Source organism: Phoca vitulina, unplaced genomic scaffold (genome assembly GCF_004348235.1).
Source record: "Phoca vitulina isolate PV1807 unplaced genomic scaffold, GSC_HSeal_1.0 scaffold2, whole genome shotgun sequence".
Lineage (NCBI taxonomy): Eukaryota > Metazoa > Chordata > Mammalia > Carnivora > Phocidae > Phoca > Phoca vitulina.
Window position 1 is genome coordinate 89,039,102 of NW_022589705.1, and position 17,540 is coordinate 89,056,641.

Here is a 17,540-nt window from a genome sequence, read left to right on the forward strand (position 1 = left end):
GATAGATAGATAGATAGATAGATAGATAGATAGATAGATAGATAGATGATAGATAGATAGATAGATAGATAGATGATAGATAGATAGATGATAGATAGATAGATGATAGATAGATAGATAGATGATAGATAGATAGATAGATGATAGATAGATAGATAGATAGATAGATAGGAAGGAAAGAAAAAGAAAGAAAGAAAAGAAAGAAAGAAAAAGAAAGAAAGTCTTCAAAACAAAATCAGGGGCATCTGGCTGGCTCAGCAAGAGAGCATGCAACTCTTGATCTCAGGGTTGTGACTTCAAGCCCCATGTTGGGCATGGAGCCTACTTAAATTAAAAACTATTTTAAAAATCAGTGCTCTTCGGGCGCCTGGGTGGCTCAGTTGGTTAAGCGACTGCCTTCGGCTCAGGTCATGATCCTGGAGTCCCTGGATCGAGTCCCACATCGGGCTCCCTGCTCGGCGGGGAGTCTGCTTCTCCCTCTGACCCTCCCCCCTCTCATGTGCTCTCTCTCATTCTCTCTCTCTCAAATAAATAAATAAAATCTTTAAAAAAAAAAAAAAGTACTCTCCAGAGAGACAATAAAATCCAGAGTTTCTACACCATGTTATTCACGAGGACCAACGTACAGTCCAGCATCACTAATCATACCAAGAAGAGTAAAACATGACCCAAACTCAAGTGGAAAGACAAGCAGTAAAATAGTAAAATGAGAGACCCAAATCCAAACACATCAATAATTACACCATGTAAAGGCACTAAACACTCCAATTAAAAGGCAAACATTGTCAGAATAGATAAAAAGCAAAACCGAGTTTCATGCTGCTTACAAGAAATGCACTTTAAATATTGTTAAAAACAAAATTCAACTAAGTAAATTTTTTTTTAAGATTTTATTTATCTATTTGACAGAGACACAACGAGAGAGGGAACACAAGCAGGGGGAGTGGGAGAGGAAGAAACAGGCTTCCCGCAGAGCAGGGAGCCCGAGCGGGGCTCGATCCCAGGACCCTGGGACCATGACCTAAGCTGAAGGCAGACGCTTAATGACTGAGCACCCAGGCGCCCTGCAACTAAGTAAATTTTAAAGATTTTACTGGCTTTATGTAACCATTCCTGAATCAGGCAGCATGTAATCTAGCAGATAGATTAGATGCTGCCAGGTGCCAAGGGGCAGCCGGTGGTTCATACAGTTAAGCATCCAGCTCTTGACCTCAGTTCAGGTTTGATCTCAGGGTTGTGGTTGGAGTCTACTTTAAAAAAAAGGGGGGGGGGCACCTGGGCGGCTCAGTCAATTAAGCGTCTGCCTTCGGCTCAGGTCATGATCCCAGAGTCCTGGGATTGAGCCCCACATCAGGCTCCCTGCTCCGCAGGAAGCTTGCTTCTCCCTCTCCCACTCCCCCTGCTTGTGTTCCCTCTCTGTGTCTCTCTCTGTCAAATAAATAAATAAAATCTTTAAAAAAAAAAGAAAAGGGAGCTCTACAGAGCTGCACAAAATGAAAGACTTATAGGCAGACAGGAGTGGGAAGAAAGAACAAAAAAGCATATTCGTTATGGCAAAGTCACTTTCCTTTACAGGATGGCAAAATCAGTTAGGCAAATGCCTAACTAGGTGATTCCTAATTGACTGGTTTTAAATTACATCTCTGGAAGAACCAAAACTGAAGGTAAGTCTCAGTTTGACATGAGGCTTGGCATAAGTGACTCCATTTGGGCCTGTTGTTTTGTTTTTAACAATGTAAAGACACAGGTTGAAAATAAAAGATATCCATACAAACTGCATAAGCATAAGAAAGGTAGACTGGCTATGGTAAAATCAGATTACTAAAAGGCAAAGAATATGCCAGAAATAAGAGGACATCTCATAATGATAAAGGGATCATTTTATCAGGAAGACATGTCAATCATAAATGTGTATACACCTAATAACAGAGCTTCAAAGTTGGCAGAATTGAAGAATTTCAAGAATTAAGGAACAAACATCTGCAGTCCTCTCAGCAATGGGTAGAACAATTAAGTAAAGACAGATAATCTGAACATTATCATTCATCTTGCTCTAATTAATATTTTTGAGACATCACACCAAATGGTTGCAAAACACGTTCTTTTCAAGTGTGCATGCTACATTCACTGTGATAACTGGGCCGTAAAACAAATCAAATAAATTCCAAAAACTTGGGATCTTCTAGCGTGAATTCAAATAGAAAGCAGTAGGGGCACCTGGGTGGTTTAGTCGTTAAGTGTCTGCCTTCAGCTCAGGTCATGATCCCAGCATCCTGGGATCGAGCCCCGCATCAGGCTCTCTGCTCCGTGGGAGGCCTGCTTCTCCCTCTCCCACTCCCCCTGCTTGTGTTCCTGCTCTCCGCTCTCTCTCTCTGTCAAATAAATAAATAAAATCTTAAAAAACAAAAACAAAGCAGTAACAGGACATCTGAGGGAGACACAGCCCTTAAAATATGATGTAGGAGTGCTTGGGTGGCTCAGTCGGTTGAGCATCTGACTCTTGGTTTCAGCTCAGGTAATGATCTCAGGGTCCTGGGCTGGAGCCCCACTTTGGGCTCCGTGCTGGGTGTGGAGCTTGCTTGCGATGCTCTCACTTTACCCCCCCATTCCCCCTCTCAAAAAATTAATTAATTAATTAATTTTAAAGATGTAAAAACTAGAAGAAAATTTTATGTATTCATGAAACCTCAGGAAGGGGTGTGGTCTTTTTAGATTTAACAGTGATAGTATCATAAGAGGAAAAGGTAGTTTAACGATGTAAGTATTTAAATCTGTGTTGTTTTTTTTTTTTTTTTTTTTTTAAGATTTTATTTATTTATTTGAGAGAGAGAGAATGAGAGACAGAGAGCACGAGCGGGAAGAGGGTCAGAGGGAGAAGCAGAACCCCCGCTGAGCAGGGAGCCCGATGCGGGACTCGATCCCGGGACTCCAGGATCATGACCTGAGCTGAAGGCAGTCGCTTAACCAACTGAGCCACCCAGGCGCCCTAAATCTGTGTTTTAAAAAATTCCATTACCCAAGGGGCGCCTGGGTGGCTCAGTCAGTTAAGTGTCTGCCTTCAGCCCAGGTCATGGTCCCAGGGTCCTGGAATCGAGTCCTGCATCGGGCTCCCTGCTCGGTGGGGAGCCTGCTTCTCCCTCTCCCTCTGCTGCTCCCCTTGCTTGTGCTCTCTCTCTCTGTCAAACAAATAAATAAAATCTTAAAAAAAAAAAATTCCATTACCCAAATTAGAAGTCAAATAGCCTAAGTTGCTGATTGAGGGCTGCGGGGGGGGGGGGGGGGGGCAGGGTTAGCATCAAATATAATAGATTTGTGGTATATATTTTGGTCTTGTCCAGGGTTTTTCTGGCTCCTAAAACCCTCAAAATCCTCCTAAAACCCTCGTAATCCTAAGAGATAAGAGCTACAGAGTTATCTTTTATTATAATATTTGGGTTTTGCTCCTAGTTCCTGAAATAGCTCCAGATAAATAATAAAGGTAAAATGGGTAGTCTTTTGTTATTCATAAGAAGAGCCTTTCAGCCACCAGCCTTTATGTTAATGAGGTGATTTCTAGAAATCTCCTAGATAACTGGGAGGAACCCACCCTGTCTGGAAGTTTGGAACACAGAGCCCTACCCCTTGACCTGGGAGGGGAGAGAGATTAGAGGTGAATCATTTAAACCAGCAGCCAGTGTAATCAATCATGCCGAGGCCCTGAAGCCTCCTTAAAATCTGTGGAGTATGGGGTTCAGAGAGCTTAGGTAGGTGAACTCATGGAGGTGCAGGGAGAGGGCATGACTCTGCTTCCCCTTCCCACATACCTGGCCCTGTGCATCTCTTCCATTTGGCTGTTTTACTAAATCATAGTCTAGTAAGTTAACTGTTTTTCTGAGTTCTGGGAGCCACTCTAGCAATTATCAAACCCAGGGAGGGGATCATGAGAATCTCTGATTTATAGCCAGCCATCCGGAGCACAGGTGACAGCTAGACTTACAGGGTCTGAGGAGGGTGGGCAGTCTGTGAACCGAGCCCCTCCCCTGTAGGACCTGAGGCTGTCTCTGTGCAAATGGGCAGATTGAGTTATGATGTGGGACACCCAGCTGGTGTTGCAGGATTGCTCGGTTCTGGAAACTACGCATTTGGTGACCAGGAGTATCAGAAGTGAAGTATCGGGGGTGAGGAGGTGAAAGGTTCACAGCTTTAAAAAAAATTTCCTTTAAAAAACATTCCCGGGGCGCCTGGGTGGCTCAGTCGTTAAGCGTCTGCCTTCGGCTCAGGTCATGATCCCAGGGTCCTGGGATCAAGTCCCACATCCGGCTCCCCGCTCAGCAGGAAGCCTGCTTCTCCCTCTCCCGCTTCCCCTGCTTGTGTTCCCTCTCTCGCTGTGTCTCTCTCTCTGTCAAATAAATAAATAAAATCTTGGGTGCCTGGGTGGCTCAGTTGGTTAAGCGACTGCCTTCGGCTCAGGTCATGATCCTGGAGTCCCAGGATCGAGTCCCGCATCAGGCTCCCTGCTCAGCAGGGAGTCTGCTTCTCCCTCTGACCTTCCCCCCTCATGTGCTCGCTCGCTCTCTCTCATTCTCTCTCTCAAATAAATAAATAAAATCTTTAAAAAAAAAAAAAAGGTATTAAATAAATAAATAAAATCTTAAAAAAAAAAAATTCCCAAGATCTCATAAATAGGCAAAGAACACGGGCGGACAGAGTCTGCAGCATTAGTCGACTAGAACAAACATGCCATGCGGGCGTGGATTTTCATCTGTTCTCTGGTGCACCTCCAGCACCCAGAGCAGAACCTGGCACAGAGCAGACTTTCAATAAACAGTTGGTGAGTGCAGAAAAATCACTGATTTTATGACAGATATTCAGCTACTGTGATTTTCGGAGATCTCTGATTAAAACACTGACAATAGTAAAATTGTCAAAATAGCAGAGGTTTTTAAAGGTCACAGTTCCCAATATTAGCAAAGGTAGGGCGGTGGGGTATTTGCACATTGCTGATAGAAGACTGATAAGGCAGCGTGTTAGCTAATCTCATCCTGGTGACATTTCACAACATAGGCCAGGTTCTGTGCCGCACTCTCATGCTGCACACCTTAAATCCACACCTTGTCCATGATACCTCAATAAAGCCAGGAAAAAAAGTCTGGATCATGCTAAAGGATGTTTGGGGAGGGGGGCATATGTTTTTAAATGCCATGCATAGAGAAGTACCGAGCGGCACGGGCAGCGGCCAGAAATAGGTGTGTTGAGCACTGGCCTGTACACCAGCTGCCATGGGAAGGGCAGGTTTTTGGTTCATCTTTGTAACAATCATGTGACATAAAGATTAGTTCCATTTTACAGATCAAGAAATAGGCTCAGAGAGCTTGAGCCATTCCACAGAACTGCACTCTACACGCATAGACACTCATAGCGCTTTGTAGTGGGGGACTGTCTCTCCTGCAGCTTTCCTTTTCCTAGAAATGTATACACAGTGCGACTCCACCATGCTCAAAATGTGTAAGAATACACAAAAATAAAAGTATGGAAAAAATTCTGAGCCGCTAATGTATGCAGATGTCTCAGATCATATTATGATAAAGTGCAGGGAATTGGAACTTCCCATCAATACAACTGGGGTGTTTTGTTGTTTTTGGTCAGATGTGGTCCTATGGTGTTGGATGCTTTAATCAAGATTAAGAATGAAATTGATTCTACCTTGACCTTCCGAAGATCATGCAGAGAAGGTAAGCATTTCCTTCCTTGTTAGGCTATAGACACTTAGGCTCTGGTTCCGGGGCCTGCCACAACTGAGCTGGCCTTCTGCCAGGTGACCTTGCTGGGCATCACACTTCCTTTCCTTGGGTAAATGCACCAAAAATTCCAAGCATAGGGGCGCCTGGGTGGCTCAGTCGTTAAGCGTCTGCCTTTGGCTCGGGTCATGATCCCAGGGTCCTGGGATCGAGCTCCGCATTGGGCTCCCTGCTCGGCGGGAAGCCTGCTTCCCCCTCTCCCACTCCCCCTGCTTATGTTTGCTCTCTCGCTGTGTCTCTCTCTGTCAAATAAATAAATAAAATCTTAAAAAAAAAAAAATTCCAAGCGTAGTACAGGTTCTGGTTTCTGAGTTTTCTTCCCGTTGGGAGCTTTATGTCACGTGGTTACTGCATCTGGCGACCCCCCTGAGCTGCCGCACCCTTCGGGGACTAGCTCCCGCCTGCTAGCAGCCACCTCAGCACCGCGCTGAGCTCGTTCACTGGAGGGGAGGTGGGGGGGACAGTGGAGAGTTTCTAGTTGGTGCTTATGCACACTTAACCCTTATCCAGCAGGGGGTACCGTGCCCCCCCCAGCTCCCGGCATTACGTGTGTACATGTGTATAGAGCAGCTGCTCAGTAGGAACGTTCTGGGTGGGAACAGTTTCCCACAGCGTGCTGCTGGTGCCACAGGAGCTGATTTTAGGCAGTGTTCAGACCAGCGTTTTTTACTGTAATAGCTGTATATTTATGTGACATGTTAGAAAAATATAATTACTAATGACCATGTAACAGTGATAATCGTCTTTTAATATAAATGTAAGTAAAAATGAGTTGATTTTAAGAAAACTCATAAATAATCCCTCAGCAGTACTCGGACGTGGCAAAAATCGCAAGGGATACCACAAGGGCTGATGGTTCCTGACAGCCATAGAGCCCAGTCAGTGGGCCAGGCTCTGTTCTGGGCACTTGAAGGGGAATAGGCCAGCACTGTGAGTGTTTAGGCCCAGGGAGGTTAAGGGACTTCCAGAAAAACACATAGATAGTTAGTTGGGGAGCCAGGAGTCAGCCAGAGCTGTCGGATTCCAGATCTGCACTCAGGCGGGACACTCTGCTGGCCAGGCTGGGAAGACCTGGGATAAAACCAAAACAGGGTAGTTTGGGCCACGACCAGTGTGAAACTTCTTCCTAAAATGACCTTCCATAAAAGGAAAAGTCACTATAGATACTGGCCCATCACTCTTGTCTGTGTTCTGCTGTATGTTTCAAGTATTTCAGTCTTCCTTCTAAGACATCTGCTTTGATTCAGCTGATCGTACAGGGTGGGATTTAGTGTGCCAAATGCTGACAGATACTAGGATAGTTTGGCTGAGTCCTGCTGTTCAGGGAACGTTCTGCTGTAATTAAATACCAGCCTTCCCCGTGTAAGTCCTGGCAACACAGGAAATATAGATGCTTTTCAGTAACCTTTCCCCGTAAGACTTTTTCAGAGCCAGGAACATATGATGCGATCCATCTGGACTGAAAAGTATGAGGCAGAATGATATTAATTAATCCCACCCAGAATGATATTAATTAATTGATATAAATGAATATCAAAAAGGGAATACTTTTTATTCCCTTATTGATTGTTAAGAGAATTTCCAGGGGAGCCTTTTTCAGAGACGACTCATTGGATTTATTTTTTAAATAGTATACCATTTCTTATAAGAGCATACTTCTCTGGTTGGATGCTAGGCACATGTAAATATATTGATAGCATTCAGTCTCTTGGGAAACTTAAGGGGTATTTGCTTATGATGGGTCTTTGTGTTCTCTTACACGCCTACTAAGATTTACAGGAAGGCGCCTGGGTGGCTCAGTCGGTTAAGTGTCTGCCTTCGGCTCAGGTCATGATCTCAGGGTCCTGGGATTGAGTCCCACATCAGGTCCCCTGCTCAGTGGGGCATCTGCTTCTCCCTCTCACTCTCTCAAATAAATAAAACCTTTAAAAAAAAGATTTACAGGAGAAGAAGAGGGTGTGGTCTTACTAAAGTGATAACCCAGTACAGGTTTCACAAGTAATCACATTTCTCTGACCTGATGATCTTCAAAAAGCTTCAGAGAAGTGGGTTCAGATTGCATAGTCCTCTTTAAACTCTGAAATACCTAGGAAATTTCCATACACAGCAAATGAGTCCAGGCAAAGAAACGTGTCATTTTCAGGGTCCTTGGTCAGCACCTTGTTTTTGCTTGGTTTGCTTTGCTTTGCTTTGCTTTCACATGAGTTCATTCTTCTCCCTGGAAAGGCAATGCTCATGCAGTTAATGTTGGTTTCGTGTCCCCGGGGGCAACCACTGTGCTGCTAGTTTTAGTGAAGACAATAGAGTTAAGAGTTCTATGTGGATAATCCATGTCCAGGCCTCAGCTGGAAGATGACCAGCACGGTGTTGATTTGCTTTTGGGCTCTGTCTGTCACAGTTTGAGTTCAAATAACAGGGGCTTCTTAAAAAAGGGGTTGGGGATGGGGCGCCTGGGTGGCTCAGTCATTAAGCGTCTGCCTTTGACTCAGGTCATGATCTCAAGGTCCTGGGATCGAGCCCCGCATTGGGCTCCCTGCTCGGTGGGAAGCCTGCTTCTCCCTCTCCCACTCCCCCTGCTTGTGTTTGCTCTCTCGCTGTGTCTCTCTCTGTCAAATAAATAAATAAAATCTTTAAAAAAATAAAAATAAATAAATAAAAAGGGGGTGGGGGTTGGGGTGCTAATTTACTTCTGAAAATGCATGAAGCATGGCGCTAGGACCGGTGTGGGAACTCCATGATGCCCACAGCACCCCAGTCCCCTTCTGTCTCCCGCACTGGCTGTAGCGTGTAGATTCCAACCCTTGTTGCCTCACGGTCACAAAATGGCATTTGGAACTACAGTCATTAGATGTACATTCCAGGCAGGAAGACGGAGGAGAAGGAAAACAGCAACAGGGCACCTCTGCCGCAGGTGTACTCCGTGTCGGTGCTGCTCCTGATGGTCGGGGAATGACATTCTAGAAGGAGCTTGCAGCTGGACTGCCAGGCCCGGGTGAGCAGGTGTTACATGCGTTCTCTCTCTCAGGCATCTGTGGCTCTTGTGCCATGAACATCAACGGAGGCAACACCCTGGCCTGCACCCGAAGGATCGACACCAACCTCAACAAAGTCTCAAAAATCTACCCTCTTCCGCATATGTATGTGATAAAGGATCTTGTTCCCGTGAGTTTCTGCCTCCCCACCCTCTCCCATCCCCTTCTCTCTCCCACTCTCCCTACCCCCTTTTTTTATTTTCCAGGGAGAAGGGAAGAGGTGTGTGTGAGAGAGATCTATGTTATCGTTCTCTAGGGCGGGCTTTTTTCCTGGGTTTAATTAAGGAATTTGAATGGTGGAAGATAAACATGCCTAGAAGATTCTCCAGCCGCTCATTGGGGAGGATTGTTTGGGAATAACAGGGCATAGGATTTTAGAGTTGGAACAGCCCCAGAATCAAGAATTTGGCCATAACTACAAAGAATTCATGTGGAAAAGACCAGTGGGGAAGGCAACAGTTGTTACACGTTGTACTTTAATCTCTGCCTCACCGTGTCTTAGCACCTTCACTGACAGGGCTGCGGGATTGGAAGGTTACCCAAGTGGGTGAAGGAGAGATTTCCCAGCCACGATTAACACTCTGACCATTTCTCCTTCTGTCATCCTTGCGTGGATCCACACTGAGGGAAGAGAGTCAGACTTCTGCTGGCGTGGGATGGGGAAGTGTCCAAGAATGGGGTGAATAAGAAAGCCAGGGAGTCCAAGGGCAGTGTCCAAGAATGGGGTGAATAAGAAAGCTAGGGAGTGATGGTGGAATCTGACCCTTCTTTTCTTCTTCTTCCTCTTCACCTCAGGACTTGAGCAACTTCTACGCTCAGTACAAATCCATTGAACCTTATTTGAAGAAGAAGGACGAATCCCAGGAGGGCAAGCAGCAGTATCTGCAGTCTATAGAAGATCGTGAGAAGCTGGTCATTAGTCCGCATTTATTGTCTTGCTTTGAAGAATTTTGTTGCAAACATGCTTGCCAGGAAGCCTGGCTTGAGGGGATGGGGTGGGGAGTAGCAGCATGGGACGCTGCAGACCATTGTGGAGCGTATTCTGGAAAGGAACTACAAGAGCATCTGTCCAAGGGCTGGACACCCATCCTCTCAGGGCCAGGGGGTAGTGTGATCCCACAAGGGGCCCACAGTGGACCAAGGATCCGGAGCACATCTGCCCTGCCTGGAAGGGCATATGATTACCATGTTGCAGAATGTTTGTTTCAGAGGAAACCTGTATGCAAATAATCGAGTCTTGCCAAGGTGACAGCTCTGTCAAAGCTGCTCTTTAATGGTGTGGGCACATCAGACACGTGCCGGCCCCTGGCAGTCGTGCTCCCACCCTGTGTTACAGGTGGCGGCCAAATGGGGACTGGAACCTTGCCGTTCTTTCCTAACGCCGAGTGTCCGGGGACTGCTGGGTGGGGCGGTGATGGCCCTGTCACTCTCTTGGCGTTCCAGTGTCCAGGCTGTGACATCTTACAGTGAAGGGGTCATTCTCAAGTTTTCAGTCTCCTTCTCTGGCCCTCTTCCCCCTGAGAAGCCTCTGATTTACACCTGCACTCCGTGCATATTCAGTGTCCTTGTGGAGAGGGGCGGTGGGAAAGGGACCCAGCAGATGGGTCCTGACAGCATGTCTGCATGGGGCCGAGGACGTGTGCTGTGTCACAGTCGGCACGTCACGCGGTCCTCCGATTCGGCACTTGCCCGAAGAGCATCCCTGACCGGCGCCTCTCGAGCAGGCTGAGCGCACATCCAGGACGGCAGCCAAGTCTTACTCCTTTCTGAATCCCGAGGCCCTGGTGCTGGTTACTTATCAGTGTGTGTTAGGCACGTGGCTGAGTAAATGCACTGTATCTTTTAGAAGTCTTGGAGAACGTTGAGGCCCTCCCCTCTTCCTGTAACACTTCAAGAAAGGAGAGCCCTCACGTGAATGCCCAGCGCTCTTCGCAGGGTGATGTCACTCAGTGCGGACAGCTCTCTCCTGGGTCAGGAGTTCTTGTTCTCTGGACAAGGCTCTGCCCCGCATTCCTGACTGGGGCGGGGGGGGGGGGGGGGGGGTGGGCGGGAGGACGGTGTCCTGATCGGACCTGGTTTCTGGTCTCTCCGGCCAACTCACCCTCCTGCATTCCTCCCTTAGGCAAGCCGCCAGCTAGGAACCGCCGCCTCGATGCACTAGTAGGAGGGCACGAAGGGCCCCCCCCGAGTGTGTTTTCTAGATAACCAAGTTTACACATTTAAATACCAAAAATTTGTTAAGCATTTTTCACTTCCTTAAATTAATACGCTGAACATAACTTTTTCTCACGGTTTTAAAAGGCGTCATGCTCACTGTGGGTAATTGGAAAATACAGATAACTATTTTAAAATATAAATAATCTGTAATATTCCAGCACCCAAGGATAACGTCCATTGACAGCTATTTTTGTTTTTTCTTTTATGTGCTACATTACATTTTTAATGTAGCTGGGATCAAAATGTAAATATGCTTTTGTATCCTGGCTTCACTTATGTTATTGTGAGCATTTTCCCATGTTCTTTTTTTTTTTTTTTTTTAAGATTTTATTTATTTATTTGACAGAGAGAGACATGGTGAGAGATGGAACACAAGCAGGGGGAGTGGGAGAGGGAGAAGCAGGCTTCCCGCCGAGCAGGGAGCCCGATGCGGGTCTCAATCCCAGGACCCTGGGATCATGACCTGAGCTGAAGGCAGATGCTTAACAACTGAGCCACCCAGGCACCCTATTTTCCCATGTTCTTAAGAATTCTTCATAAGCATTTGCTTAGACGTTGCTTTCTGCTACCTCAGTTGAATGCATTGTGTATTATTTAACCATTCTACCTACTGTTGGACAATGAAATTATTTCCAGTTGCTCAGTGTTACAAATAAGGCTGGATAAACATCTTTATCTTTCGAGTTCTAGCCAAAAATTTGAGTTCCCTTTTCTTGTTGTAAGTTTTTCTATAAGTGTGTCAAAGAATATGAGCATCACCCTATGCTTTCTAGACCAGTGAGGCAGTTTGCACTCCCATCTGCTCTCTGAACAGAACATAGATTTTGTTGAAGACTCAGGGTTACAATCATGACTGTCAACTCTGTGTCATCTGTTACAGTCAGCTGTCAGTGTGCCCTTCTGTCTTGCTGCTTTTAACCGTTTGTTTTTCGCAAAATCAGAAAGTCCGGTTTGTTAGAACTGGGGGGACAGATTGAGTCAGCATGGCAGGGTTCAAGTGCAGGCAGGCATTCCAGAGTCGGACTGCCTGGGGTCCCGTCCCAGCTGTGGCTACTTGGAGCTGTGTGACCCTGGACCAATGACCTGACCTCTCTGCGACGCTAGTAGTCCTCACGCCATAGCATTGTTGTGATGATCAAATGAGGGAAAGTGAGTACGGCGCATGGGGCTTATTTAGGATGATGTCCCCGTTGCCAGCCCGGGCAGAGGCTGGGGTAGACTCCTGGATGCCCCAGCACGCAGGTCCTTCCTCATTTCTCCTGGAGTGTATTCTAGGCAGTAAGGTGTTTGGGGTGGGTTGGTTGGTTTTTTGTGGGGTTTTTCGTTTTTGTTTTTGTTTTTTTTAAGATAACTGAGAGGTTATTGTTTATTAGAGGATAAGTGCTTGGACTTAAGAACTCTGGATTCTAACCCAGCAAACCCATACATTTCGATTCCAAGACCTTTTTTATGAATCTGATAAATCTCTGCAGGCCGCCCCTAAGATTTTGCCAAGAAAACTCACCTGCAGGTGGGCGCTTTGTTCGTGCACTGACCGCAGACAGGACGTTCAGCCAGCTGGAGACGTGACCGCCCGTCCGCTGGCGTGCTCCTGACTGCCCTTCCCCTCCCACAGGACGGGCTGTACGAGTGCATCCTGTGTGCCTGCTGCAGCACGAGCTGCCCTAGCTACTGGTGGAACGGAGACAAGTACCTGGGGCCTGCAGTTCTCATGCAGGTAGGTGCTCCCCCGCTGCTCTGAAAGCTTCAGACCGACGCATCCGGGGCGCCTGGCCGGCGCAGTCCATTGAGCGGCTGACTCCTGGTTTCGGCTCAGGTGGTGGTCTCAGGGTCCCGAGAGCCAGCCCTGTGTCGGGCTCCACGCTCAGTGTGGAGTCTGCTTCTCTTCCTCTCCCTCTGCCCCTCCCCACCTCCCTCAAATAAATAAATATATACATCTTCTTTTAAAAAAAAATGGAGAAGTCCAAAAGGACAGTATATTGTTGGAAACCAGGCGTTCCAAAGGGCATCCGTTACAAGCAGGGCAGTTGGCTGCATTCTGCTCACTGGGCTTTCAGTAAATCTTCATCTGCAAAATACCTCATTTCTGTGTGGTGAGGGCCACCCCGAGGGGTGGTCGCGTGCTTTTTGGCAAAACAGGCCTTGCAGGTGTTTTAAAACGTATCCCCGGTGCAGCTGGCTCTTGCCTACCCACTTGCCCACTGTCCCCAGACCGCAGCTGTCGGGTGGCCGCCCAGCTCCCTCGCGTGGGGATTTCTGACCTGCAAGCAGGGGAGAGAAGTTTCGTCGAGGGGCAGCTTCCCAGCTTCTAAGGCTGGAACTGGTTTCCAGGCTAATGAAAGCCTGGAGTCCTGGGTTTAAGGGTTACTTCACAAGAAGACAGCACTGCCTTTCAGGGCCTGTCGCCGTATATGTATAGCCCACTGCAGAGAAACTGCCTTTGTTCCCAGAAAGCTGGGCTTTTTACATCTGTGGTCAGTGCTTTTCACAGATTCCTAATTTCAAAAAACAAGTTCTCATTTCTCATCATCCCACAAAAAGGGAAGTTACGTGCTGTGTGAGCACTTAGCAGTATTGATTTCCATCCACATGAAAGATCGAATAACGAGGCGCGTTCACAATTGGCCTCTGCCCCCACACTGTGACTTGGTGGGGCACGGAGCCCCCTCCGCTTCACTGCAAGCAGCCGGTGCTCGGGCGGTCAGCTGCCTCCGGCCGGCTTGTGCCAGGCTCCAGGGCAGGCTGACCAAGAGTCCATCCGTGGAACATATTATCTCCGGACACATCTCCTAAGTCATCAGTCTACTGGGAGACTGTGGGTTGGTGCTATGAGGACAGGGTCATGTGATATGGTCCTTGCCTTCCCTCACTCATAATCTGGGCAGGAAGCCACCGAGCACCTTAAGATAATGAAACGATACCTAATCACATGTAATGAAACACCAGGGTACCAGGTGCGGTGCGCTCCGGGGCCGGGGGCAGGGGTGGGGGGGGCGTTAGTTGAGAGGAGTTCTAGAGGAGGGACCTCTCCTTGAAAGGTGGCAAGACTTACAGAGCAGAGACAGGCCTCTAAGCTGAGGGACTGCCTTTCTGCTGCTCCCCCGGGGCTTTGTTACGTTGCCAGTACGGCTCATCAGCCCCCCGGCTCCCCAGGCCTACCGCTGGATGATCGACTCGAGAGACGATTTCACAGAGGAGCGCCTGGCCAAGCTGCAGGACCCATTCTCCCTGTACCGCTGCCACACCATCATGAACTGCACCAGGACCTGCCCCAAGGTATGCGGCCCCCGGCCCTGCCTCCTGGGCTCCTCAGGGCGAGCCTCCGGGCTAGCTGGCCCCAGACTGGCTCAGCCCCTCCCCCTCGGGAGAAAGGTTTACTTGCGGGTCGCATGCGGGCCTGAGGGAGTCGGGGATGCCCCAGGAATCCACGAATAGGAACCTCTGCTCTCCCTGACTCGATAGGAGCCGCAAGAGGAAAGGCGGCAGAAGGCGGGTAGCTGTGGGGACCGGATTCCAGCTCCGTGTCGCAGGGTCTCCAGCTCGCAACGTTGCTGCCAACGTGCTGTGCTCTCGCAGCCAGCCTCTTCTTTCTCCTCGGCTTCCATCCGTCTCAGGGCTCCTGCTCACCTTGCTTTCACTCCCGCTTCCTGCTCATCCTCCCACTTCCTGCACTCACCCTGACCTTCGGCTCCCGCCACCTGCCCGTCTTCTGTCAGCATGTCCATGGCAGCCCGCATCCCAGGAGGATGGCCTGCTGTGGACTGGCTGCCCGCTGGTCAGGTGCCAGCCCTGGTCCGGTCAGGCAGGGAGCAGCCGGGGCCATGTGGCCCAGGACACGGCTGCCCTTCCAGCAGAGACTGTGCAGAGCAGGGTCCCTGAAAGAGGCAGCGAGGAAGCAGACAGCAAGATGGAAAACTCTAGGGTAACCAGTTGGCAGTTTTTAAAAAGGGGTAGGGGGAGATAGCATAGCTTAAACAGGAAATCAAGACTGGGTAATTCCCTGCTTTTTTGCCGACACTGTGTTTCCAGGGACCCCCGTCTCTACCACGGTGTTCTCATGGTCTGGCAGCAGTGGGGCCTGGCGGGGGCCCCGAGGCGAGGGAGAGCAAAGGCTCCAGCCTGCTCCCCAGGCTCTGCGCCCCCGGGACCTCTGACTTGTGGGGCAGGTTAAGGCACTGATGTGCTTAGAACAACTCCTGGCGCACAGTGAGCACTCAGTAAATGGGCCCACAGACGGGGTCCGGCCTGGGAGGCTGTCAGAGACGGCAGCTCCAAGGGTAGGCCGGGCCGCCGTGTTTCTCCGAAAGCTCTGCCTGGGCTTCTGAGGTGCGTTCCCCGGGTAGGCGCCTTTGCAGGAGACAGGAATGGAGGCGCTCTGTGACCTGTGGGATGAGACGAGGCCCAGATTGTGTGAGCTGGCAGGGTCCCTTTCACAGCCGGGGAAGCTGAGCCCTGGGTGGGAGTTGGGGGAGGGGGGCAGCCAGCGACTTGCAGAGGTCGTTATGGGGACAGGGCAGGGCTGGGAAAGCAGTCCCCCCGCCTCCCAGAGTGGTCTCTTCCTGCTGCCCCAGATGAGGTGCAGGCCACTAAGTCCTGCGGCAAACGGGGGCAGGCGGGGGCGCCGCGGAGGCCCTTCCAGAGGTTTCCCACTGCCCCCAAATGCACATGGGCCCTGTTCTGTCGCACACTGCCTTTTCCCCTTAATTTACTTTGGAGACCCATATCAGTCTTTGAAGAGTGTCCTCTCTCCCTTTCTTTCTCTCTGAAGATCTCATTTCTTTTTCTTTCTTTCCACACTTTTTCCCCCACTATGGAAGTGCTTTTCTTGGCAGTAGAGTTGAATGGACAAAGGTTTCTCAGCTGGGTGGGACGAGGCAGTCACAAGTATAGATGGTACCCGGAGTGAGGGCAAGTAGATGGCGTAAGGGAAGTCCACGCCATCTGGAGCATCCTGGTCACGGTGTTCCGTAGCAGCCCATGGGTGTCCGCGGAAGGCATCCTTGTTCCCTGGACCAGCTCCATAGCCTAACATGGGGGGCCGGGGCCGACCAGAGAGCATCAGGCCCTGGGGAGTCCGGTGTGAGCAGGGGGGTCCCGGGGCTGGGCCTGGGGGGAGTATCTGGGCAGGGCCAGGTGGCAGAGCCGGGCGCTTGGCACCAGGGAGAAAGTTGTTACAAATGCCACCTTCCTCCTTTACTTCCTCAGTCGGCATGCTTGTTGACGGTAGATACGCATACAAACTCAGGGCCCTTGAATTTCTTGCCACCGAGAGGGCATGGCCACGTATCCTTGGCCAGTTCCTGGGTGTTAGAGGCGACAGACTTCGCTTCCTGCTCAGGGTCTTCACGACCCATCTTCTGGGCCTCTTCCCACACACTTGAGTGTCAGGGTTAGAGTTGTCCTGCTACAACGGGGGGACTCCCTTCTAACCTCGGAGGAGTCCTTGTCTCGTTTTGCCACGTCTTCACGGTCTCCCTCCCTCATGGGGTTCAGTCATGGTGCCTCCTGCGGAAGCAGCGTGGCCGGCCAGTCAGACTGCTGATGGCGCTTAGGCTCGCTCCCCGTCACCCGTGAGGGCTCGCCTGTGCCCGTGGGAACATGTCAGGGCCCAGGGGCCGCTGGCTGGTTGGGACACTGGCTGTGGCCATGGAAAAGCTGCCCCCTCCTGGATGTGTGTGCATTTTGAGCACACAGCCCTCAGGGGGTCAGCCCTGGGCTGGGCTCTCGCCGCGGGGAGGTGTCTGCAGATGGAAACGGGAGAGCCCTGAGCCTGAGCCCCTGGCTTTGGAAGGACATGGTTTGCATCCACCTTGCTTTGACCCTGTTCCCGCTGGGGGAGTCTGCCCAAGGCCCTGGGTTCTTCATTCGGTCTCGCTTACCCCATTATACCGATTCTCTTCTCTTCTCTCAAGGGGCTGAATCCAGGCAAAGCTATTGCTGAAATCAAGAAAATGATGGCCACCTATAAGGGGAAGAAAGCATCAGTGTAACTGTTCCCACGCCAAGCATGACAGCCAGCTCAGCTGGACACGCTTTATATCCAATTCGAGTCCCTTCAGAGGTCTTGATGTTCCATGAATACAGCATGTATAATAAAAATTTTAAATAAATAAACGTTATTCTACTTTATTAACAAAAAAGCAAGCCTGTTCCTTTTACTTGCTGAAGAGGAATGCACAGGTGCCAGAAGGAAGTGTCCTTGTCCTTGGAGAGGGGCGGGGGCTCCTGCACTGAGAACAGGGCGGGGCCGGACAGGCATGGCCTCGGGCCTGTTCCCTTTGCCCCTCCCCAGCTGGACACCCTTGGGCAGGCTCCTTGTCCTCTTAGCCTCTCCGTTTGCCCGTCCGTACGGGGAAGGTGGTGACTGCCCACCTCCCCCATCACTGCGGGAACACCCGGCCCTCGCTCTGCGTGCTCTCGAAGTGTTAGCAGCCACCCGGATCAGAATTACTTAAAGCCGCGTCTTGCCAAGTCATCATATCTCACCAAGGCGAGGTGAGCCGCCTCCAGCACA

The 17,540-nt window shown here is 49.7% G+C and overlaps 1 protein-coding gene across 1 annotated transcript in view; it reads left to right on the forward strand.

The window, feature by feature from the left end:
* The window catches only part of SDHB (succinate dehydrogenase complex iron sulfur subunit B), a 29,665-nt gene extending 12,534 nt beyond the window's left edge, over nt 1–17,131 (forward strand). Inside the window, exons 3-8 of the mRNA XM_032392728.1 lie at nt 5,626–5,711; nt 8,803–8,939; nt 9,605–9,721; nt 12,642–12,743; nt 14,180–14,302; nt 16,939–17,131. Coding sequence (XP_032248619.1) covers nt 5,626–5,711; nt 8,803–8,939; nt 9,605–9,721; nt 12,642–12,743; nt 14,180–14,302; nt 16,939–17,016 — 643 coding nt within the window. The 3' untranslated portion in view covers nt 17,017–17,131. The remainder of the gene's footprint in view (nt 1–5,625; nt 5,712–8,802; nt 8,940–9,604; nt 9,722–12,641; nt 12,744–14,179; nt 14,303–16,938) is intronic.
* The last annotated feature ends 409 nt before the right edge of the window (nt 17,132–17,540 follow it).